Below are 26,165 nucleotides of genomic sequence, written 5' to 3' on the forward strand. Positions count from 1 at the left end.
ACGACTGCGGTAACTCAAACAGAATTGTTACCAGGAACATTTATCACAGTCTTTAAAAGGACAACTGCTCAGTGACTGATGTCTAGTCAGAAGCAGCCACACCCTTCCTGTGGAGTCTGGGAAAGGTTTCCTGATGACGAGGAGAAAATTTTATCCGCTGGAATAGCGCGCAGAATGGCCTGCATTCCTGGAATGCAGTGACTTCTAAAGTGAACGCAGGGCCATATGATGGAGTCAGAGGCAATTGAGGAATTCCAAACAAAGTATTTATACTTTCTGTTTATACAGCTTGATAAACTCTTCATCGAAAAGATGACCTCGAGCATGTGTCCTGCGCTTAATACAGTAGCTGTGATTCCATGTTTTTAGAACATTCCTTTATGTTTGTGAGTGTGTTGTTTGAAGTTATACAATGTGCACCACACACATGTCTGGTGCCCATGAGGTCAGAAGAACATCCAGTCCCCTGAAACTGGAATTAAGGATAGTTGTGAATCATCAGGTGAGTGCTGGGATCTGAACCCAGGTCTTCTACAAAAGCAATAAGTGCTCTTAACTGCTTGGCTCCCTCTGCAGCCCCTATAAGTTCTAGTAGTTTAAGTTGACCCTGCTGTCTCATTCTCTGTTAATTTTGGTGGGATACTTAAAACCCACAAAGTATTGGAAGCTCTGTTGTCAGCCTTAAGATGTTAGAGACAGAATACCAATAAAGACTGTGATTATCTACCTTTGAAAAAGAAGTGCTTATGATTATTGGCCCTTTCTGTTGTGTACTGATATGATTCTACAACTATATGGAGGATACTAAAAAAAACATGATTTAAACTCACTTATTCTAAATATATATGTTCGTCTCTGATAGCTCAAAAATAAAGACGGACTTAAAGACACAAGTTCTTACTTCCCGACTACTGCTCCCAGACTCGTTCCTGTTAATGCAGAAGCATCTAAACAGAGATTTGGGAGGATGTTTATATCACAGTCCTGTTTGCTCCTCTTCAAATGTCTTCAGGTGTACCTGTCTAAAGTCGTAAGGAAGAATTATTAGAGTCGCTAGAAAATTGGCCAAGAAGAATGTAACATGCCAGTGAACGTGTGCACGCACTGGTGCAAGAGTAAATATTAAGTATATTTAAGTGGGAAGACTGCAAATCAGAAAACTAATCATAAAAAATGTAAACTCCCAGAGAAAATTAAGAAGAAAAGCATAAACATCAGGAATTAGTAAATGGGTCCTCTACAGTGAGTGACTTTTTAAAAAGAACCAAAATCAAATAACAGGATAAAATGATTTGGATGCACCCTGCTGCTAAACAAGGAAACTCTTGTTCGAAGAAGGTTTGCACAGTTGCTTTTACCCACTTGTAACTTTACAGTAGCTCTCTCCAGGGAGCCTGTAGAATATTGTTCTGCTTCTTCAACTGAAGTAGGCTTGTTTTCCCAATACAGAAAGGTAAGAAAGGGCTAATGTTGACGAAGAGTAAGCTGAGAAGAAACTTCTATCAAAAGACTGGAGGCAGTTGGTGCTTGTAATGAAGCACACGGCTAGAGGCACACTGCTAAGAGAGAAGGAACTATGAGTAACGAGGCAGAAAGGTGTACCAGGCCAAAAATACAGAGAATGGAAGTGTAGTTAGAGACGCGAGCAACCTGGGTGAAGAAACGGGCAACTCTGCGTTTTCCCCCAAAGCATGCAGGTACTTGATGTTCGTGGGTGGTGAGTGTTTGCTGGCTTGTAAGGGAGATTCATAGTTCTGGGTAGCTGCTTTGTAAAGCCCAGGATGTCTGAATGGGGTAAAACTCTATCTTTCATTAAGAAATAGTAACAAGCATGTTTTCTAAAAGAACAAAAGTGATTTCCACTTGTTTCAAGTTTTCTACATTGTTTCAAGTTCTCAATGTAAGTCTTAGACATAAGTAGCCAAGAACATATTTATCTACTCTGTAATATCTACTCTATAGGGGGTGGGGTGGGATATAGGTCTTATTTCTCCCAGTGATTTGAAATCTGATATAATGATCCATGCAAGATAGTTATTGACAACCACCCTGATTATGCCAGGTAAGACTTTTGAGTCCTTATTAATGGCCAGACCAAGAGAAGACTCACGGCTCTTGAAAGTTTCCTGGTACCCAAGCCCAGGGATTATGGCATTTTTCAAAAGGCCAGACCCACAAAGATACATCAAAGTTAGATGAGCATCAGAGACCCTCACAATGTTCCTTCCTGCCAGAGCATAGAAGTCATTTTAGACACAATTTGCCAACTATTTTGCTTAATACATCTGGATTATAGTCCAGGCATGGAAATCTCAATTGTGTCGCCGCCGAGGCTGACATGGCAATTGTGGGGATGGGGGTAGAGAGCTAAGAATTATCTTAAACAAACAGTAAAAGGAATATCAACAGGACTGCCTTGTCTTAGTTACTTCAGTAGGATCATGATTTTGGTTGAGGACCTCAAAACCTTACAACTGTAAAAGGACCTGCGAAGTGTCGCTATTATTACCTATGTAACACTAAGAACGTTTGCTTTTCGAATGGAGTTATTTCTAGGACGTACGTTTAAACACATTTCTTCAGGGTATAGGACAGTTTTCTAATGTGCTTGCAGTTAAGTGTGGAAAACACCGCGGCTGCTTTGGAAGGTGTAGGAAGAAGCTGGTTATACTGGAGTGTTTCCCAGTGAACTGAGTTGATAATTGCGTTCTTCTCTCAGCTGGGGCATGACATTCCCTTCCACTGCATGGTCAGCGGTGAAATTGCTTGCCCGGGCTAGAGCACATGGGTGATGGTTATTTTGTTGTAGGTTCACAGTATTTGCCTAAGATTTAGGGAACCCACAGATCTGTGCTAGAGAAATGGGAAAGCGGATGGGGAGATGAAGCTCCTGTTGATGGGCGGGCTCTTCGCGGGTCTTTTCTCTCTGGCTGATGTCAAGAGGATATACACTGTGACAAATGAGTGTTTTGAGGTGAGAAGGACTAAAGCCCTCTAATAAAAGGCTTCAGGAAAGAGTGTGGGCGACCCAGGGAAATGTGCTCAGGTCAAGTTTAAGCCTGGGAAAAAAGAGGCCCTGGAGAAAGATAGGAAGGAAGATAGAGAGGGGGGCGCTGGGTGTGCAGAGGGGAGGGGGGTGCTGAAAAGCGAGAGGGCTCGGGCACTATTTGATGGTTTGACAGGGCTGAGGACCACCGAGAAGGAAAAAGTGAAAGTTGAGGAGGAGGAGAAAGCAGGACCCCTCGGCCCTGGAAAGGACCCTTGGCTGCGGTGGTGGCAGTGGAGGCAGGAGGGGGTGGCAGCTTGGCTGGCCTCAGGCTCCCTTGGCAGCCTCAGGCGTTGGCTCCTCAGGGTTCCCTCCCTCTCCGGAGCATTGTTCCTTTGCCGGGAGACAAGGAAATTGCCTTTTGATTGCGGAAGTCCCGGACGGGGCTTGGGGGCGAGGCAGCGCGGGTCAGAATGGCAGCGTGGGAAGGGCCGCGCGCCGCGGGTCCCCGCCGCCTGTCGTGTCCGCAGCCCGCCCCGGGCGGCAGCAGAAGCAGCGGCGGCCACTGCCCTTGAGCATCGCTAGCCCCGAGGGTAGCGCGCTGCGCCCGCGGGGCGCGCCGAGCGCGCGCAACAAGTGGTACCCGAGGTTCCCTGGCTGGCCTCCCAGCGAGATGCTGAGCCATGGAGCGCTACTGGCCTTGTGGATCACGTTGAGTGTCCTTCAGGTAAGCGGGGAGAAGGGGCTAGGGATGATTGATGCTCCACCCCCGCCAAGAACCGAATCCATCCTGTTGCCAGCCTCCCGGGCTGAGCTGCTAGGAGGGAAGGAATAGAAATCTCTTGCTCCTATCCTCCTATCTGGGAGAGCCAACCTCTCCAGAAACCCTACCATTTACCAAACTGACAGCTTGCCCTGCTGTCAAGAAAGCAACCTTCTGTCTGCAGCTGCTCCCAGGGGAGGTGGGACAACTAGGGTGAAAGTCACCTGCCAGCCACTTGCCCCCGGGCTCTTTCCTGGGCTGGAGGATGAGAGGCCAGCTGAGGCTGGAATTCAGGGATGGGGACAGGTGACTTGGGGATGTTGCTGCGGACATCTCTAGGCCGTGCAGACCTTGGACTTAATCTGTGCTCTCTGATTCTTTTTACAGACTGGAGTAGCAGAGCAAGTGAAATGTAACTTCACACTGTTGGAGTCCAGGGTCTCTAGCTTGTCAGCGTCTATCCAGTGGAGGACTTTCAGCTCACCCTGTAACTTTAGCCTCATCTACAGCAGCGATACCTCAGGGCCCATGTGGTGCCATCCCATTCGGATAGACAACTTTACGTATGGATGTGACCCCAAGGATTTACAAGCAGGGACCGTCTATAACTTCAGGATTGTTTCTCTGGATGGAGAAGAGAGAACTCTGGTCTTACAGACAGGTAAAGAGTTAACAGGTGTATTGGATGGCCAAGCTACTCTAAGCTGAGCGGTGCCTTTTCCTACTGGAACTTTTCTTTGATCTGTAGGCATTTTAAAAGAAAACATATATAATTATTTATATATTTTATATATTATATATCATATATAGATTTAGAGAGAGAGAAAGAGATACCTGTGATGCTATTGGACCATGACTTCTAGTTGGCTGAGATCTGGTCAGTGTAGCTTGCTTGACTCTTAAAGACTCCCCAGGTGCTCTGAACAGCAGCTGACTAAACAGCACCTTGAAAGGGAGAAAACGAGGTTTCAGGAGGTATGGGGAGAGAGGGGCTGCAGAGGAAATTTTTTTTTTTAATTCATGTAGTTTGAGCTTCCATCGCATAAAATGGTCAAACATCAGATCATTTTAAGTAACTGTTTGAGCATAAAGTTGTGATGATTTAAGGATATGCCTGGTTATATGTATAAGGCAAGAACCAGGACATAAAATCGTCAAGAATAAGATAATACTACTCTTAGGGAAAGTTGGGGGAAAAAAAGTCCCTTGAAATGAGGGTGCAAAGGTGACTTTGTATTTCTTGAATTACAAAACAGTAGAGAACAGCCTTTGATCGATCTGAACTTCAGGTCAGTGATTTCCCAGCTGCTCCATCTATGTGTGGCTAAGAGTCTGTGCCCCTCCACATACACATCCCATTTTCTAACCTGTGAGAGAGAGCTTCAGGCCCGACTTTTTCCCACCTGCAGGGACTATCTCAAGCATTTCTCTCGCTGGCTCCTCAACCCGTGAGGGTACTAAGTAGCAAATTCTCCAATTACGGAGCCTTTACCAACTCTGTTTTTTCAACCAGAAGGTCAAACTGAGGGAAAAAAATTCTGAAAGCTACACTGAGGACCGAGTTATCTTTATGATTCTTTCCCATTTCTACCGGAACATAGGTGATTTCTTTGGCCATAGCTCTTTGAAGACCAATCTTCAGAAGGGCAATGCAAGCGGGGTCAGGAAATTTCAGTGAGTCCTTGAAATGAAATATTAATTTTTTTTAAAGTCACAATGCCCACTTACATCTTTTGACTTATTGCAGATGAAACATAGAGGTGATTTCTGAGGACTAAAGGAACCTTAATTTGAAAAGATAAACTACGTGTTAAGAATGTTCTTGTATTTATATGGAACCAGAGAGAGAAAATTCAGACAGTTTTCTGGGAGTTGCAGCAGCTGTATTTTCAGTCATTACTTTGCTGGGGTTTTTTTGGTTTTTTGTTTTGTTTGGAAAGTGAAGATAGTTCCATGGATACACACATTACCACAGCTGTGGGATGTTGAACCTTGGACTTCCAGATATGCTGGTTGCACTGGAAAAGGTCTAAATACACAACAGTGTGTACTTAGTGGAGCAGAAAGATTGATTTTTTTGAAGAAGAAGAAGAAGAAGAAGAAGAAGAAGAAGAAGAAGAAGAAGAAGAAGAAGAAGAAGAAGAAGCTGCATTTTCAGAAGTTTCTGGGAAAACCTTAAGCCTTAAGGAGCTTAGAGATAGTTGTTTAACCCAAGAATTTGGTTTCTGGACAAAAGATCATGAGCAAAGGTTCACTGTAGATGTTAGCAGCATAAAACAAGCCTTGAGTTATTACACAGGAAGATGCTTCAAGTCCAGAGGCTGTTGGTGAGGCATAAGAAATATTCATGTTATATTGACTGGGTTGTTTTAGCGTGCAAGGGCCAGAACCCAGGGCTTGCTTCATACTACGCAGGCGCGGTACAAGTGATGTACGTTCTCGGGCTCATTAGTTTTCTTAAGGAGGTAGTTTTCACCACACATTTCCTGAGCGTCAGGATAAAATGTAGATGATGAAAATTACAGATGGTGTTTTCCGAACGGTCATTTTCCCTTGCTCGTTTGTATGACAGGCGTCATCTTTCTCAGAATTCTGCATGTCTTTAAGATAAAGATTTCATTTAAATACAAAATTTTGAATTAAGATTTTTTTTTAAGTATTGTTTTGGGGACGATTTTCAGTTGTTTATTTATATGTAGTGCTTTCTAGATCTTAAAGACATGTGTTTATTTTGTTAAGGAAAAAAAAAAGAACTATTATTCCTCTATATTGATTGCTAAGCTACAGTGATGAGGTCCATAAATCATATTTCACTATTACTAAAGCAGTGCCAACTGGCACAGTATCAACTCAGACAAAGCTTCAAACAAACAAAAGACATCATTCAAAATGTTCATTCTTTCTTTGCTGCTTTTTTTTTTTTACCAATCTTATTGATCTCATGTGAATCATAACAAAAGCAAGACTTACTCATGAACTGACATCAAGCTGTTGCTTACAGGGTTGGGAGTGATTTTTGGTGATGGATTTTACTGACAGTCCAAAATAGTTGATTATTTTGTCTTATGTAGATCTGGACTTATGGATTTAAAAAAAATCAAATAACTAGTATCTTAGCAATACTAAACATTCCATTCCAGATTTCAAATCTGACCTGAAAAATGTGAATTTAAATTTAGGTTAGCAGGTATTCACTATGCAGGATAGCAAAGGGTACACGCCTGGAGAGACTGATGGGTTTATAAAGTCTTAGTACAAAAAATGGCCCCTGTACTTGCTGTAGTCTTGAACAGGCATTCAAAGCTATACTGGCAACAGCACACAGCCTCGCACATCACTCCTGAATGAGGACTTTGTCCTGCCCTGTGAGTACCAGGCTGTCATAACCACAGGGAAGAGAGTGGGCTATTCTCAAGTGTATCTGCTCATTAACTGGCACTGCAAGAAGGATGTTGTGAATGTCAAGTTGTGTCGTCGTGAATTTACCAGGAAAGGACACAATAGCCATACCAAATGAATAAGTGGGCATGCTTTGAAAACTGTAACCTCAGATTCTAAAACAGAGCTTACGAAGCCATAGCCTCTGGCGACCCGTAGGTGTTTAAATAATAACTAGACCCTGTTTGGTTTCTGTAGTATTTGTGAAAATTCTGTCTCATTTCACCAGCGTTAAGATGTTATATTCTCTGAGCACATCTTTGATCCCAGCACTTGGGACTCAGAGGCAGTTGAATCTCTTGTGAGTTTGAGCCTTAGCCTAGCTGCATACTCTAGGCATAGCTGCATAGCTCTCTCTCTCTCTCTCTCTCTCTCTATATATATATATATATATATATATATATATATATATATATATATATATATATATATATATGGAAGGGGACCTACATCTTTAGTTCAGTTTAAGTTTCAGGTACGTTATGACAATAGATAGCACACAGATATCTCAGATTACCCTATTATGACTGTGTTTATGGCAGTGAATGAGCCGGTATTATCTGTGATTAGCTCATCCATAATGGAGTTTCATTCTCTTTGTTTTTACTCATCTCCCATCTCCCTTCTCTGCCCTAGGATCCTAATTGGGGTCCCTATATTACATTCCTTGTTGCTAATCCTGACAGCTTTTGAGTATTTGTTACCTTTCTTCTTCTCCCTCCCCTCTTTTCCCTCTCCTCCCTTCCCCCTCCCACTCCCCCCTCTTTCCTAACCCCTCCCCCTTCCCCCTCCCACTCCCCTCCCTCTCCCCCCTCCCAGATTTGCGCTATAGCCCAAGGCTCATGCTTTTCTTAGGTTTAGCCTGGGGCTCCAGGTTTTGGGTTTTCAAGAGAAAGACCTTGTACAGAGGTCAAGTTCTCAGCCTGTCACACTGAGGCTCTTCCTGTGAACGTGACTTGTCACTGTGGGTGTTGAACTGTTGTTGGCTGAGGTAGTGACCAGTTTCTGATACATTATCTCATCCTCTGGAACCCAGAGAACTAGAGGTGGGAAATTTACCTGGGGAGTGAATATTCACAGGTGTTGTTCATCTTGTTAATCTCAGCTACTTATTAATCTTTCTAGAAAAAAAAGTGTCTGAAATCCTCCCCCCAATGATTTTAATTATCTTAGCATGGTGAATTTCCTCAGTCTGTATGAAAAACATTTAGGCACTTCAGTTTTGAAGGTACTGCAGCAGCTATTATTTGCATTCCAAAATGTTATTTATTATACTGGATTGACTAAGGCTGCCACACCAAAACTTGAGTGATCTAAAAACGAAATTGATGATTTTTCCCCCTCACTCCTTGTGGCTAGGATTCCAAGGTCAAAATGTCTACAGGTTTTCTGATCTCCTAGGCTTTTTCCTTACTGGGACAGACCTGTTCATCCATGCATGACTGTGTCCCTCTTCTCTCTTCTCTTCTCCTCTCCTCTCCTCTCCCCTCCCCTTTCCTCTTTCTTGACTTCTTCTCTCTCCTCCCCTCCTTTCCCCTTCTCTCTCCTCCCATCTCCTCTGCTCTCTTCTTCTCTCTCCTCCCCTCTATTCCCCTTCCCTCTCCTCTCCCCTCCCCTTTCCTCTTTCCTCTCCTCTTCTCTCCCCTCCCCTTCCTTTCTCTTCTCCGGTTTTCTCATCTTCAAAGGACATTAATCCTATTAGATCCAACCTAATGACCCCAGTTTAACTTATTCACCTCCTTAAAGACCACACCTCTCTCAAACACAGCCTTACTCCAGGGCTTCTAGGGCTTGCAGCTTCAACCTACCAATGAACTATAACTTTAAATACAATAAATTATTTCTGAAAACTATCTGTAACTTTCTATCATCAAAATGTTTGGCACAGATTGTCATTTTTAAGAAGTTCCTGGTTTCTATGCTCTATGAAATGAACATGAACTTAGAAATAATAGAGCCAGGGAATCAAAGTGCATCAAAGCACACAGCAACTTGGGAGCTGTTGGCATCATCCATTCGCAGTAAGATTTGGGGACCATGCCTTCTTATATGTGGTTGAATCTATAAGGCCTAGAACTATTTATTGTGATTTACAGGAAGAAAAGGTTTTTTTTGTTGTGTTTTTTTTTTTTTTTTTTTTTTTTTTTTTTGGTTGGTTGATTCCTTTTTTTCTTCTCTCTTTTCTCTCTTTTTTTTGTGCTTCTGTGCTACAAAACTTTCCTCATTTAGTACATGAAAGGATAAAATATCTGTTATGTTGACTGTATGGGTTTTTTGTTGTTTTACTTTTGGGGTTCTGCTTGCTTAGTTGTTTTTGGTTTTGCTTTAGAGACAAGGTCTCCCTGTGTACTCCCTGGCCAGTCTCAAGCTCTTGACAACTCTCCCTCCCCAGCCTCTCACGAATATACTCATGATTTTGACTCTATCTCCTGGAGACTGGAGTGGGCATCTGAAGGGAGAGCTTGTATAAATGGTTCAGAGATGAATTCAGAAGGCGGAGCGCCTCCCCTGTTCACTGGCCGGGCTGTGTAAAAGAGTTCCTTCTGCCTTGGGGCTATTTGTTCGTCTTATAGTGGGGTAAAGAAATAGCGCTTACTTCATAGAGTTATTTAGAGACTTTGCTGTCTTTGTTCTGGTTATCAAGTCCTACATGGCCTTCCAAATTTGCTGGAATGTGTCTCCTGCCTGAAGCTCACATCGTAAGCCCACAGTCCCTGAATATTATTCTCTACTTTTCAATTTTAGCATCAAGATTTCCTTTATTACTGGATAGGTCAAGCATCCTAATCCAAAAGAATCTGAAATCCTCTAAAACCTGAAACTTTCTGAGTACTGGGAAGACGCCACAAGTGGAAAATTCCACTCTATGGAACTCCCTTTTCTGCAGGGTTATTTTTCTTAATTCAAAGTATATAAAATTGCCTCTGTGCTATGTGTATAAGATGTAACGAAACATGCAACTGTTGTGTTTAGACTTGGGTTCATTCCTCAAAATATCTCATTATCTATATGGAAATATTAAAAAGAAAATTCCAAATTTGAGATATGTTTGTTCCAAGCTTTTCAAATAAGGGGAAGTCACCCTGTGTGGAGCACAATATTAGCAACAAGACTCACACCAACCACATTCTACAAAGCATCCTGCATGTACCAAGGCTAACCTTAATGCTTCACCTGCATTGCCTCTTAGTATAACTCTGAAGAATATGCATTGCTTGTTCAACTTAAGACAGGGACTCGAGAAACAAGGGATAAAATCCCTTGCCTATAGTCATCCTCGTGATAAACACGGGTGTTGGGATGTACCCAAATCAAAGTTAACTACCTTGATAATTCATCTTATTCTGTTTATTCCTCCCATGTACGTCTCAGAGTGACAGATCGCTGGCCTTGACTAGCCCTTAGAGAGTGTTTAGTGTTTTGTACAATGACCTGGAAAATGATATGGTAGTTTGCATTTTAATGACAGGAACAACATGTCAATCTGCACCGAGGTATATGACTATTGAAATGATTGTTGAAACTGTTCTAACTTCCTTTTAGGTTGTTAGAGACTTACAGGTACCTTGTGCCAACCTGATGTATTGACACAATACTATCATGGAATCTATATTAGCACAATGTATTTCAGCATCCTTAAAGTAAGCCAGAAAGCTGACTGTAGTCAAATAGCAATAATGACAAACAAATAACAACAATTCTTCCTACTAGAAATCTATTAAATGTGCTAAGGACTGTGGGAAATTCTTTTTCTAGGCCGTTTTTCCCTTCTCATTTTCAAGTACATGTAAGCAGGGATTATGCTCTACCCTCACCTGATTTCCATGAATTAAAAAAAAAAACTCCAATTGTTTTAGTTGAATCATTAATGTCCATTTATATAAATGCCAAGTAAATATACCTTGCTATCAACCACATTTGCTACACACCCACTTTTAACTAAGATTGATAGATATCCCAGTTTCTGTAAATCTACCAGAACATGGCATAAAGGTCTCCTGGGACAGAGTGAGACAGTAAAGAAAGATAAAATTAAAGATAGGAGAGATTGCCAGAGTCAAGAAAGCCTTGAGTGCCTGTCAGGAAGCTTGGGCTTTTATCTGCAGTGGGTGCTAATGAAGTTCTTTACAGCCTCAAGGTGGGAGAGGCTGGGAGACAGGAGAATGAACTGACAATAGTAAAGACATGAAATAGGGGGTTGGAGAGATGGCTCAGTGGTTAAGAGCACTGACTGCTCTGCCAAAGGTCCTGAGTTCAATTCCCAGCAACCACATGGTGGCTCACAGCCATCTGTAATAAGGATCCAAACAACAATAACAAAGACATGAAATAGGGACAAGACTTAAACATCTCTTAAGTAATCTAGCACAAAGTGATAGGACCTTAGAGACACACAGTGCATCTAGAGGGGAAAGGAACAGGCAAGGAAAATACTTTAAAACTCAATGAGGAGACTCCCTTGAGAAGTCAATATCCACTCCAGGGCATGACTCTCACTGCTGTCTTATATGTGTCTCTTTCCCACACTCTCAAAGTTCGTGTTTAACTCTATGTTACAACCACCACCTCCTCCTCCTCCTCCTCTTCTTCTTCTTCTTTTTCTTCTTCTTCTGCTTCTGCTTTTTCTTCTTCTTCTTCCTCCTCCTCCACTTCTTCTTCTTCATTTATTTACTTATTTATTTAATGTATATGAGTACACTGTCACTGTCTTCAGACACACCAGAAAAGGGTATCAGATCCCCTAACAGATGGTTGTGAGCCACCATGTGGTTGCTGGGAACTGAACTCAGGACCTCTGGAAGAGCCATCAGTGCTCTTCCCTCTGAGCCATCTCTCCAGCCCCTACAACTACTTCTTAATCAACTCCAACTTAGTTACATAGGATAATAGATAAATCAGTCGTTCAAGAAAGCTTCCACATGCCTAGAGTTAGTAGACATGAGTTTGTTTACTTCTGTCAACAAACATGCTTGTCACTCCCCTGGACATCTGGCTCTGTGTCGTCAGGCTGAATACGCAATGCAGGGCAGCATTTCCCATTCTGTGAGGAGCACACAAGCTGCCCCTGGATGTCAGATACGTGGCTGCACCTTCTGCACCTGCTTCTCAGCTTCTCTTCTAACTGAGTAGGTTCACTGTAATCATGGCACCCTACACAGCCGACGTAGGTCCTAGATACCTGTTGGCTGTACTCTTCTTGGTTTAAATTTATTTCTAAAATAAACTCAATTGTTACATATTTGAAGCCTAGGAGTCCATGGATCAATAAACACTGATGTTTTTTTAGTAACCTCACAGATAAAAATTATAAGAATTAAATATTACTTGCATTAGAAATATAACTTTCTCCTTTCCGGGTGACTTTTTTTTTTTTTTTTAAATTTAAGGAAAACGTAATTCATTTTGGCTTCGGAATTTTGCCAAGCTTTGTCTTTCCTTTTGAGAACAGAAAAAAATGGCTTGGCAGTTACATAACTGAAGTGTCAAACCATGTTAAAATATGTGCCACAGACAGACAGACAGACAGACAGACAGACACATGGAATTTGGGGCTGGAAAATGGCTCAGTGGATTAATTGCTTTTCATGTACATATGAAGGCTTGAGTTGGAATCCCCAGAATCCACATATACATAGACATGGTAACACACAAAGTACTCCCAGGGCAAGATAGGAAACAGAGAGAGGATTATGCCAGGTAGCTCATGGGCCAGTCAGTCCAGTGAACCCAGTGACAAGGAAAACCCATTTCCAGCAAGGTGGAATACAACAGCACGTCGTATTACATGACAAGGTTGCCATGTAACCTCTACATACATGCCATGATATACCTGTGCAGTATTACTCACACACACTAACATGCACACACATAGGCACATACGGTACACACTGACCCAGGCCAAAGAAGCTTGTATCCCAAATAGAAGCATCTGATTTATAATCGAAATGATTTTAATACCATAGTGTTCTACAAACCCTAGCTTCTAGAACACGCAGAGCGGCGTGGAGCACTGCCAGAGCCGGGCTTTATCACAGTTTAAATGGGGTTTTAAGTGTTTGTTTCCAGGACAGCTCTCTCAGACCAGGCACTTCCCAGTTACATTGTTTCTTTGTTCTGCCGGATGTACAAAGGATTGACTGTTTTGTTTTCTGGCTCAGAGAGATTAGATAAAGTCTGCATTTCTGAAGTTCAACCTCTAGGCACGCAACCTTAAAATTCATTTTTACGACTCATATTTTGCAGATTCTGTACATTTAGATTATACTGGTCATAAGGTTTTCTTTAACCTTTCTCTGGGTTGGGAGTAGACATAGATGGCATGACTTGTCTCTATGGAACTAGTACTGGGTGAAATGATCCCTTTCACGCTTGTTCTTAAAATGCTGCTTCAGCAAAAAATGTTTCACTTGGTCCCGCCATGTTGTTTTTGAGGCTTACTGGCCATTTGAAGCTCACGATGGTGATCACCTTATTCTTGCCAGGTTACTAAAAAACTTTGTGTGAGGAGAAATTACTGTTTTTTTTTTTTTTTTTAAATATGGCATCTGTTGTGTAGGATAAAAATTTTAAATAACATTTACTCTCTTCACTACCTCCCAAAACTCTAGTTTTCAGGAAAAAAAAAACCTATGGATAAAACTCATCTTGGGAAGTTTTTATTTGAATGGAAGAGTCAGCAAATTATATCCAAAATTTTACCAAGATTTAGAACAAAAGCCACTGAAGATATTATCAGCTTAGTTTGCAAAATTTTTTTTGTTTTATTTTTGCCTCCTTGTTATCAGTGATTCAGAAAAAAAACCCATTGATTTCTTTGATAAATGAAACAGAAATAAGATTTTGTAGCGAGTACCCATTGCATGCTGGGTAAACTCTCCTCTGTATCTGGTTTACTCACAAAACCTGGAACTCTGGTATTTTGGTATTTATTATTATCATTATTCATTCATTCATTCATTCATTCATTATTACTCTCCAGATAAGTAGGGAGATAGAAACTTCAATGGAGTGCCGCTCACTCAGAGTATCACGTAAGTGGTAGCCACGGAGCCAAGATTTGAACATAGCTCTTTCTAATTCCAAACTATGAGCTCTCTAGAACTCTGCATCACTGGGTCTGTGGCGGACAAGTCAGTCTGTAACAGGAACATAACGAAAGCTAACTTGGAGCATTAAAAATTGCTCAAGTATGGGACCACCAAACCATCGAGACAGCTTCAAAGTCAACGAGTGTTAAGGCATAGAACCTTCAGGTTGAAGTGCAGTGTGAGCTGTGCTTGTGTTCAAAGCTCACCTGTGCTCTGGACTCTCTCTCTCTCTCTCTCTCTCTCTCTCTCTCTCTCTCTCTCTCTCCAAGACATTGCCTAGGCTTACTTGTTGGCTGCTCTTTCTATGTTTAATAATTACTGACATATTAATGGCATGCTTAATTTTTACAGAATGACGAGCTTACATAAATAATAGCCGTATGGATCTCACAGTCTGTATTCCACCTATGATGTCTTGTTCACCCATAGACACTCTTAAAAACTGTCTGCCCACAAATGCCATTTGAATATAGAATAAGGTTAGCTTAACTTGTTGGAGTCCTGTTCATCGCAGACGGGTGTCTTCTTCAAATGGTACTTTTATTTTAAGGTCCATAATTCTAGGTGTCATGAACAAAACACAGTCTGTCGGGAGGTGGCCAAAGCTGAGAGGTCTGGGTAGCTGTGCCACTCCAATGAATGGCCTGATTTATAAATTTCTCCCTGATATCTCCTTCTGACATTTGGAGCCAAAACTGTGCAAAATTGCTAAGTTTCTCTCAGGTCGGTGTTTCTCAGTGGCTCTGCTCCCTGCATGTAAAGTAGGGACAGCCTAACTTCATACATTCCACTCCCCACTATACCTAAAGAATAGCTGTCTGTGAAATACTGTTGACCTTTGACCTAGTCCCCAATCCCGGGATACCCTCTTCATTCTGATTCAAGTCCAATGGTGAGAAGTCGGGGGGGGGGGGGGGGGGGAGGGAGCAGCTACCCCCCCCAGCTGACCCTGACTGGGAGAACTGACATGAAGTTAATTGTTAGGTATAAAACCCTGTCAGCTCTGGCAACTCCAGCATGCCCCAGAAGGAAGATTTTAAAAACATAGGGATATTGGTATTCTCAGCTGTTGGGAGCATCGATTTTGGTAAGCAAATCTATTTTAGGATCCATATCAAATCTGTGTCTTTTGCGATTACCTGACAGCTAAAAGCTATCCAAACTTGCATATGTAAATGGCACCTAGAATGTACAAACGGGGGGGGGGGGGGGGGGAAGCTGAGTGCAAATTCCAAACTCCTATTATCTCCTAATAGTTTGTATTTTCTGGTTGGAGCCCCAGTATTGAACCAAGTACATTGCTGCACGCCTGTCAGTGCCTCAACACACCCTGAACTTTCAAGTCAAACGAAACATAGCCTTGACTGAATTTTCTAGGTCAGATCTACCTTAACCAAAAGGCCTTCTCAGAAATAGGAGTTCTGGTCCCTAAGAGGTCAGGGAGCTGTGTCTTTGCAAAATGAGGCAGAGGTTTGCAAGTACAGCAATACACCAATGATCCCCACCCCCTTCTCCCCATTCCCCACCCCCACCCCCTCTATATCCCCCCCCAGGAGATTTTTTACATTTTTAAGGAGCCTGAATGGGGCTGCAGCAGCATCAACAGCCATTTTCAATGCACTCATGCTATCTTCTCTTTGATGCCATTCGCAGATCCCTCGCCTCCTGCCAGGTTTGAAGTCAACCCTGAGAGTATCACATCGACCACTCTGCAGGTCCGGTGGACTCCCTCTCCTGGAAAAGTCACCTGGTATGAGGTGCAATTATTTGATCATAACAATCAAAAGTTACAAGAAGTCCAAGTTCAAGAAAGTACCACATGGAGCCAATACACTTTTCTGAACCTCACGGCGGGTAACAATTACAAAATGGCCGTCACAGCCGTTTCGGGAGAAAAGCGCTCCTTTCCTGTGTATGCCAATGGATCTACAGGTAAGGCTGGTGTTGTCTGAGGTTAAGGGTCAGCGGTATCTTTCTGTCTTTTTCTTCTTTTTGATGGTACTGGAGATGAAACCTCAGATACTCGTGCGTGCTAGGCAAACACTCCCCTGCCCTCTCTGGCACTTTCAAAATTATATGCTCTTCAAGAAACAAGAAAATGCCACCCATCATAAATGAATAATGTTACTAACATGTTAAGAGGGGGTTTAACATAGAGAGAAGACTGGACTGGCTGACATAGGGTGTGTGAATATGTTGCTACATTGCTAGGTGATTTTGAACAAGTCACGAGATTTCTCTGAAAGCAGAATTTTCTCTGATTTAAAACAGATACTCCTTACGAGTCTGTCTAATACAAATCCAGAAAAACGAGATTTTTTTGTTTCCCAAATTTGTGTCACAGAACTTATTTTTTGTTTTTTGTATATTCTCGTAATATCAAGTTATGATGTCTTCTATATGCCCCTGGGTTTAAGATAGGTTTTTTTTTTTTTTTTTTTTTTTTGCTTCTTGGCTATTCTAGAAAATAATTCCTTTGATGTCCCCGTGTGTCATATCCCTCCCAGGAGGTTCATGACTTCCCTGTCACTGGCTCCTCTGTCATTGTATCTGGCTATTTCTATCTCTTTCCATCTTCATCTCCCAAAGTTTGGGTTTTTTTTTTCTCTTCTATTTATTATTTCTTGTCATGCTGCACTACACTGCATAGGAGACACCTGCCTTAACCACTATAAAACATGAGAGATAAAACAGGCCATGTGTGATATCCCTTTAGCTCATAAAGCCTGTGGTCCTTATAAAGATGGTTAACGAATGTCTCCGTGAACTGTCAAGGAACCATTACTGAGTGTTGCTATGATACAAGTTAAAGGATAGAGAAGAGTATAAATAAATGTGTAAATGAAAGAACTATCTCTTGTCTTCTCTAAGGGGATTATGAATGACCTTGTGGCCATGTGTTTTTATCCTACTAGTACCATCTCCAGTGAAAGATCTTCACATTTCCCCCAGTCCTAATTCTCTCCTAATTTACTGGTCTCATGGTTCTGGGAATGTGGAACAATACAGGCTGGTGCTAATGGATAAAGGGGCCATCGTTCAAGACACAAATGTGGACAAGCGTGAAACTTCTTACACTTTTCACGGGCTGACCCCTGGTCGCCTCTACAACCTCACCATTGTCACCATGGCCTCGGGACTACAAAACTCCAGGTGGAAACTGGTGAGGACCGGTAAGTTCCTCCTCTTTGCTAAACAAGAGCAAAGTTCGAATTGAGTTTAAATCCGGTTTGCTATTTGGATAATGGTACAGTAGGACAAATTAAAATTCATGCGAGCTATAGAAAGACTTTAATGTATATCCATCTTCATGAAGAAAACTGAATCACTTTTATTCTAAAGTTGAAGCTAGCCCTTGGCAGCATTTTGAAGCAAAGTCACTGATGTCATTGAAACTTGTTTCCACCTAATACACACCTGAGGCTTCCTGCCTCTGGCTCTTAAGTGGGCATCTTCTATCTTTGTGAGCACCTACAGTGAGTTTAGAGTGCTTTTCTTAGTGCTATGTAGAGACATGTTCTTGTATGACAGGCATTTCTAAAACCCTCCACCCAAGAAAACATGACATGGGACCCCCGTTGCTCAGCCTAACCTAAACTGAAAAGAAAAATTGGTACTACTTAGAAATGAATTGTTCATTCACTGATTCATGCAGGCTATTCTTCCTGAGTGTTGGGTATATGTCAAGGTTAGTACCAATCAAGATAGACAAGGTCAGAGCCCTCCTGGAACTTAGGTTCAAATGCTCCTGATTCATATAATGTATCGATAAATATCTCTTTGTGAGTTATCTAATTTTATAGTAGGCTATAAAGTAGGTACTGCCTTTGAAGTTGTTCTAGTGGGGGAGAATATCTGCAAGCATAGGAAGGTAAGGAGAGCCGTTGGAGACCTTTACATACACACATGCCATTTACTACACACTTCAAAAATATGTAGACGCACCTAAGGAAAAAAAGCACAAGCTATCTTAAGGACTCTTTATGAATATCACAAGAAAATAAAGCCAGGTGCACACCTGTAATCCCAGCACTTGGGAAGCTGAGGCAGGAGGATCACAAGTTTGAGGATAGATTTGATTATATAGCAAGTTCTAGGCCATCTTGGATGAGAGAGAGAGACAGAGAGAGAGACAGAGACAGAGAAACAAAGACAGACACTGACACAAAGATACAATAAGAGATTTAGAGAGAGAGAAAGAGAAAGAGACAGAGAGACAGAGAGAACAAATTACCCTTCTGAGCATTCTGTGCAAAATCACTGTGCTACGCTCAGTCTTCTAGGGAAACGGTATTAATTTGTGTTACACCATCAGGCATAGTTACAGCATGTTTAAGAGGTAGGAGAAATATCCATCAAACCTTATCTCTTCTCAGGACTTTTCCTGTGATGAAGGAGGAACGCGGCTCTTCAACTTTATCATCACTTAATATAAAAAGCCTTTCAATGGGTTGGAGAGGCGGCTCAGCTGCTAAGAGAGCTTACTGCTCTTCCAGAGTTTAGCTGCTAGCACCCTCACTGGGCAGCTCACACCTGTCTGTAACACCAGCTCCCTATAACCAATGTCCTCTTCTGGCATCTGTGTGTTCACACTTGCACATATGTGACACACACTCACACACACACACACACACAACCTTTTAAAAGTATTTCAACACACAAATTTGTACAACTACCAACTAAACAACCTATTTAGAACATCGTTGTTTAAGTAAGTAAACATGCAGACACACTCACAAAGAAATTAAGTAAATGGAAGACCTCATTGTAAATTCTAGCTAAAGAATCCCAGAGCTAAAGGGATACAGACAATCTTCTTTATTTGCTAGTAAGCAATAAGGCATAGTAAGACTGACAGAAATGCCCAAGATCCCGTGGGCAGCTTGCAAGTCCTGCCAGAATCCAGGCTGCAGACTACAAGATACCTCTCTTACCATGGCAGTCTTTCTTGTATTTCCAGTAACATTTTGTCTCTCAAGTGATTTTTTCTCTTGATCAAAGACTATGTCCTGTCGACATTAAAGTTTAGGTCAAAACGAGGCCGTATGAAGGGAAGAGATAAGGAGTAAATTCTCTTTTCCATTCTTTACTGATTAGCTCCTATGGAAGTCTCAAATCTGAAGGTGACAAGTGACGGCAGCTTGACCTCTCTAAACGTGAAGTGGCAGAAACCTTTTGGGGATATAGACTCCTATAGCATTACCCTGTCTCACCAAGGGACCGTCAAGGAATCCAAAACATTAGCACCTCGTGTCACTGAAACTCAATTTAAGGACTTAGTCCCTGGCCGGCTTTACCAAGTTACCATCAGCTGTGTCTCTGGTGAACTCTCTGCTGAGAAGTCCGCAATGGGCAGAACAGGTGAGTCAGCCTCCGGAATAGTCTCTGGGTGCCTCCGTCCTTCTCAGATAGAGCTCAGAATAGGACAAAATAATGGAGAAAGGAACTTCTTTTCCTACCTGAGAAGTAGGGTTTTTATGACCAAGAATGCCCCTGGACTAGAACTGACGCACAGAATAAAACAGAGGCTTTAACTGCATACATTGTGCCATTTAAGCAAATGTGCTTGGGTTCGGGTGCCATCTGCAGGTTGTCCCTGTTCTCTGCTTTCTCATGCCTCATCACCCAAGTATCACAAATCCACTGTCACCAATGCCAATGAAGAAAACATCTCTGGATCATTCTTATAATAAGGCCAACTTAGCATTTCATGGTGTTTCCCATAAATAATTGTATTCATTTATGTTAATGAACATTTATCTCTTTCTTTACTTGAATAAATTACTGTATTATGAACCTTGCACCTTGTTAAAATGGTTATGATGTACTATTGCTTCTAAGGCAAGGTTCTGCAAAGTCCACCCTGTGGGCAAGCCTACTTGGTGGCTTGGATTTGTATTTCTAAAACTAAAAATAATAACCTTTCAGGGGTCATTTATGTAGTTCAATAATTTGCTGACTTTTGCTTAATAGATGCTATATTTTATCCAAAGACATAACACACGAACACACACACACCAAGAATAGCGCCCTTTAAAAATGCCAAAGGTGTTGACAATTTCATGTGTCGGGTTCTGTGCAAACACTTTAAGCCCACTTCATGTATTTATTGCAAGAAAACTGTAAGCTAAGAGCTGTGCTGTTAGCATAGACTTTGTGCAGATAACCTGAAATAATTGAATAACTTATTCATGGCCATCTGGCCAGGAACATACTGGAACTTGAATTTAAGGGAGGTGGTTCAATTTGAGTCCAGTCTCAGTGCCTTTAGAGACCTCAAGTAAGAGCGATATGGTCAAAAGAGACCAAGAGCAATATTCTCTTCCAGAAAATCAGTAGACTCTTAGGGGCAATGGCCCTGCAGGGGAACCTAGCAAGAATGAACTTCCTGGGAAATGGAATGAGAAAGAAGAAATGTCTGTGTGAGTGAATGGTTGGAACAGAGGCTCAGAGGGGGAAGAGCTCAGGAGAGGACAGCTGTGCAGCATACACTCCCAAACACACTGAAAGGGAAAGGGAAGGAGGGGTGGTGGCTATAGAGAGGTGTCAAGCGGGGAGTCTAGGAGAAGAGTGGGTCTAAACTTGAGACACAGATGTAAGCGAAGGACGTGGGTTTTGTTTGGTCGTTTTTGAAGAGATTCTGTTTGCTCTCAAAAACCTGCCCAAAGTCATATGCATGAAGTTTGTTCTTTCCAGTGGGAATTTAAATAAATGAGAATGCTTCGCCGCCACAACAGACAGTGGCTTTTTCAAAAGGCATCACATTTGTCAGTGTCACCATCAGAAGATACAATGTCAGTATGATCTCCAGGGCTGGCAGACAAGCAGTGGAAGACACCAGTCACAACGCTACCCTGGGAACAGTGTGGCAAGAGACAACATAACTGTCCCCTTATTGAAATGATTTTCACATGCTTTTTTTTTTTAATGTTAAATGTTTTCAAAATTAGGGTGTAGGAGTAGAGACAGAAAGAGAGAGAGAGACAGAAAGAGAGAGAGAGAAAGAGAGAGAGGCAGACACAGAGAGAGGCAGACACACACACACACACACACACACAGAGAGAGAGAGAGAGAGAGAGAGAGAGAGAGAGAGAGACTCACCTGATATACACAGATATCCAGAGGCAATACAAATGTGTTCAACAGCAAACACTGTGTTCTCTATATTGCTTCCCATAAAAAGCAAACAAATATTCTTAATTTTTTGTTTTGTTTTGCTTTCAATACTTTCTCCTCATGTCCTTGTTTAGTTCCAGAAAAAGTGAAGAATCTGGTTTCCTACAACGAGATTTGGATGAAGTCCTTTGCAGTGAACTGGACGCCCCCTGCTGGAGATTGGGAGCATTATCGGATCCTGCTCTTGAATGAGTCCTTGGTCCTTCTCAACACCACAGTGGGAAAGGAAGAAACACACTATGCCCTGGATGGCTTGGAGCTCATACCAGGAAGACAGTACGAGGTAGAAGTCATTGTTGAGAGTGGAAATCTGAGGAACTCCGAGCGCTGCCAAGGCAGAACAGGTAAAAACAAACGTGATTGGCAGAACTTAGTTCATTCCCTGCTTCATAGAACCACGGATGTTTTATTTCTGTACTCCCTAAAGGTGAGCTATTATTACAGGGCTAACAGGGTTTCAAACATTTAATTCTGTCAGTTTTGAACACCAAGCCTCCTTTCCACTGGTGACTATCATTTCATGAAAGAAAAGACATTTCAAAGATTTATTTTTATGCTAGGTCATGTCGGCTCACGGCTTTTTAATCCCAGGCAAAGAAGGAGGCAGGCAGGCAGATGTCTGAGTTCGAGGGCAGCCTGGTCTACAGAGTGACCAGCAGGGCTACACAAAGAAACCCCTGAATTTAAACTGTGTGTTAAGGGAGGCCGTGGCTGCAGTGATGGTTGCGGGGTGGGGTGGGGAAGGGGACAGTGATATATGCCAAAATCCAGCAGAGGGCAGAGGATCCCATAGAGCTGACTTTACAGGCACTTGTGAGATGCTCAACCTCAGTGCTGGGAATTGAACCCAGGTCCTATACCAGAGCAGCAAGCACTCGTCCATAACCACTGAGCTATTTCTTTAGCCCCAAGGAAAGACATGTTAGATGCCACAACCACAGAAAAGATACAATCTGAGAATAAAAACCAATCATTCAAAGAGTGTGGGTAACCAAGTTACCATTGCCTTGACCTAATATTGACTAACTTGAAAATCTGGGTACGGGGTAGGGTGATTGACGTCCTGTTTGAATGGCAGGAAAAGGCGGGTTAGGATCCACGGATCCAGATCATTCTGCTGTCCCCATTATATTGCAATTTCTTCAGCAAATCACAAACACCGGAACCCGTTTTCTCAACTTTCAAGTATTCCCATGATGATGCAGGATAGACCGTTCTTAAAGTGAAATTGATCTCCTGTAGTCCTGCCTGATGAAGAAGTGACTGCACTGGGTCAACGTTCTTGAGAGAATGCCAAAGAGGATGTCTGTGGTAGCTCCTTAATGCACCACCTGTATCTCTCAGTGTTCTTTTCATCCTCCAATACTAACGTCAAGGGAATGATGGTCCAAGTCCTAGCCAGCTTAAGCCAAGGCACTATCAGGACTCACAGTACATATATCTTTCGTGTCTCCCAGTATTTTACCAGTCACCTCAAACAACCTGGAAATATAAGCTGAATGAACAGTCAGGTCCACAGTGTTGTGGTTTGAGTATGCCTAGCCCAGGGAGTGGCACTATTTGGGGGTGTGGCCTTGTTGGAGTAGGTGTGTCACTGTGGGAGTGGGCTTTAAGACCCTCATCCTAGCTGCCTGGAACTAATCTTCTAGCAGCCTTCAGATGAAGATGTAGAACTCTCAGTTCCTCCTGCACCATGCCTGCCTGGATACTGTTACGTTTCTACCTTGATGATAATGAACTGAACCTCTGAACCTGTAAACCAGCCCCAATTAAATGTTGTCCTTATAGGAGTTGCCTTGGTCATGGTGTCTGTTCACAGCAGTAAAATCCTAACTAAGACACACCCTATTGGCACAATTCTGAAAAGAACCCCCAGGCTCCAACTTTGATTTTTATTTATTTCATGCTGAATTTTCTTTCAGTTTATAATTTTTTTCCTTTGGTTTCTTCTGTGCAACTTCATCTCCTAGCTTAGAAACAATTGTTCCTTCCCGATGAGGTTCACATCCACACTGCTAGAGGGGTCAGAGAGCTGGATCTCAGCCCTGCACATGTAGCAGGGCATTGTAACTGCTTTGCTCGCCCGGGAGTCTACCGCAAAACCCTTACCTGTCTCTCAGCCTGCATTTTAAAGCTTGAGCAAAGCAATTCAACACTGTTTGGGGGCCACCAGCCCAGTGCCCGGCCCCACATACATGTGCAAGCTACAAGGGCTGACCCTGCTTCTTTAAAAATGACATCTTTCAGATTCTTGGTGACATTTTTCAGGAACACAGGCATTTGATGGCCTGGGAGGTTTTGCAAATGTCCTTTGAGTAAATGCAAAAAGTTAGAACTCCTTGATTTGTGTATTTTTTTTCTAGATTTTTCTGCTTCATTAGAGTAACAACCCATTTTCACAGGTCACCTAAGGGTCATTTTATTACCACACTGGCAGGTGATGCATAAAGTACCTTGAGGTAGATCTTGATACATATCATCATTGAGTTTTTTTTTTTTACATTGATGAAAGATTCAGTGATCCATTACCACGAAACTACAGAAAATCTTAAATCAAATTATAATTTTATACAGCCGACTCTTTTATAATGTGGTTTCCCATTGTTTTGTGGGGATCAATATTTTGCTGTAAGCAATGTCTTTGAGGAATTATAATGATAACGTCTTTTAAAGAAGAGGAGAAAAAATCGAGATTCCTTTAAGATAAGAGCTGTCCTTTCTAAGACTGTAATTATTTGCTCTCCAGTTTTCTCCTCTTTGTGGCACAGCATGGTCCCCTCAGAAATAAAAGGAGAAGCACTTGGTCTTTCTAAAGTTTGAGAGCATTAAATATTTCTTACTCCACTCAAATACGCAGCATAGTCTACTCTTTTTAGTTTTGTGGGTCATGGGATTTTAAAAATTATTTTCAAAACAATGATCAACAAGAAGACAGGATCTCCCGGCTAGCGACCTGCTGAACAGTTAAGACCCCTCCCAACTCCTGTAGAGCCTAGAACTGGTAGAAAAGAGTAGCTCTCTAAAAACGACTAATGGTTGTGACTAAACCAATGACTTCAAGTCTCGATTGATTTTTCCTCAGTACCTCTGGCTGTCCTCCAGCTTCGAGTCAAACATGCTAACGAAACTTCACTGGGCATCACGTGGCGGGCCCCTCTAGGCGAATGGGAGAAATACATCATTTCGCTGATGGACAGAGAGCTCTTGGTAATCCATAAGTCACTCTCCAAAGATGCCAAAGAATTCACTTTTACAGACCTGATGCCTGGACGAAATTACAAGGCTACCATCACTAGTATGAGTGGAGATTTAAAACAGTCATCTTCAATCAAAGGAAGAACGGGTAACTGCATTCACGAATTTTACATTTGACAATGGGCTATCCACAGAAATTTGCAAATATCCGTTAAGTGCCTGACAAGCCTGTTTTGTACTCGGCAGGACATTATGAACCTTCTTATTGTATTTCCTACTTTACCAAGGTTCTTCTCTTGCTTAGGTGTATTTTACTCATCGAAATATATTAGTGAATGACCTTGACATGATGTTCTATCTTCAAAAGAGAACAAAGAGATGGGACACTATTGAGAACGGGGAGAGTGGTAGAAAGTATTATTTTTAATTATTAACAAAGCAGGATATTTTATGTTGATTATAATTTCTAAAGGAAGGGAGAATATTGACATCATCAGGAGAGGGGGGAATGTTGTTGGCTTTTGAAAGGAGAATTGATAATTTAACATCAGAGTCAGCGGGGCAGGGGACAGGGGGCTTGTGAGTGCCAGTGCCACCAGGTAGAAGGACGCTGTGCCAGAGCCCTGCTCTTAGAACTGCTGCTTATTTCTCAGTGTTGTGAGAAGCAGAGTCCTCATGGAGGCGGGCATTAGCAGTGTATAAGCTCTGGGTATCCCGGATTGTCTCTCCTTCTTCAGCTTTTTAAAATATGTATGAGTGATTGTCTGTGTGTACGTATGTGTACTGTTATGAGTGTGCCTGGTACCCATGGTGGCCAGAAGAGAATGTCCTGTCCCCAGGACTGGAGTTATGGAGAGTTGTGAGCCAGAGCCACCGTGTGGGTGCTAGGAAATAAACATGGGTCCTCTGCTAAAGCAGCCAATGTTCTGAACCGCTGAGCTGCCTCTCCAGCTTTTTATATTTCTCCCTGTAAATTCTACCTCCCCAAAATATGGTTTTGTGAAGTCGTGCACTCTTTGGCTTTTCTTCCAACTTACCACCTGTTTGTCCTTCGTCCCTGTGTTTCGGAAGCTTCACGTCAGAGGGTTTTCCTTCATCTGGAAGGACGTTCTTTAAATTCTTTATTGAAAAGGTCCTAGGGACAAACTCTCTCCACTTTTGCTTTTATTTCTGGGTGTGTCTTTTTGTAGCTCTCGGTTTTGCAAAGCGGTTTCCTATGTTTTTGTCTTTTGCTGAACGATATTTTCTATCAGGACGCTGGGAATATTTTCCTAGCTTCTCTGGCACTTACTGTCTCTGCTACAAAGCAGGCTTCCAGGGTAATTCTTGCTTTCCTGTGAGAAGCCTGTTGTTTAATTCGGCTGCTCTAAGAACCCCTCCTCCAGTTCCTCTGTTTCACAGGGACAATCTAGGTGCAGAAATCCTTTTGCTCATTTATCTGAGATTTCTTGGGATGTCTGTTCTTTCAGATTAGTGCCTTTTCTCAATCCTGCACATTTTCAGCCATTAACTCTCCAGT

The 26,165-nt window shown here is 42.2% G+C and overlaps 1 protein-coding gene across 2 annotated transcripts in view; it reads left to right on the forward strand.

Annotated features, from left to right (window-relative positions):
• Ptprb (protein tyrosine phosphatase receptor type B) overlaps window positions 1–26,165 on the forward strand; it is a 108,769-nt gene that overhangs the window by 22,614 nt on the left and 59,990 nt on the right. The window contains exons 1-7 of one of the 2 annotated variants that reach the window (XM_076920259.1): window positions 3,303–3,713; window positions 4,137–4,410; window positions 15,929–16,207; window positions 17,191–17,448; window positions 19,373–19,636; window positions 21,526–21,795; window positions 24,534–24,794. In XM_076920259.1, coding sequence (XP_076776374.1) covers window positions 3,660–3,713; window positions 4,137–4,410; window positions 15,929–16,207; window positions 17,191–17,448; window positions 19,373–19,636; window positions 21,526–21,795; window positions 24,534–24,794 — 1,660 coding nt within the window. In that variant the 5' untranslated portion in view covers window positions 3,303–3,659. Of the gene's footprint in view, window positions 1–3,302; window positions 3,714–4,136; window positions 4,411–15,928; window positions 16,208–17,190; window positions 17,449–19,372; window positions 19,637–21,525; window positions 21,796–24,533; window positions 24,795–26,165 lie in introns of those variants that run through there. The other variant, XM_076920258.1, reaches the window with a different exon arrangement.

The sequence above is a fragment of the Arvicanthis niloticus genome, chromosome 22, assembly GCF_011762505.2.
Source record: "Arvicanthis niloticus isolate mArvNil1 chromosome 22, mArvNil1.pat.X, whole genome shotgun sequence".
Taxonomy (NCBI): Eukaryota; Metazoa; Chordata; class Mammalia; order Rodentia; family Muridae; genus Arvicanthis; species Arvicanthis niloticus.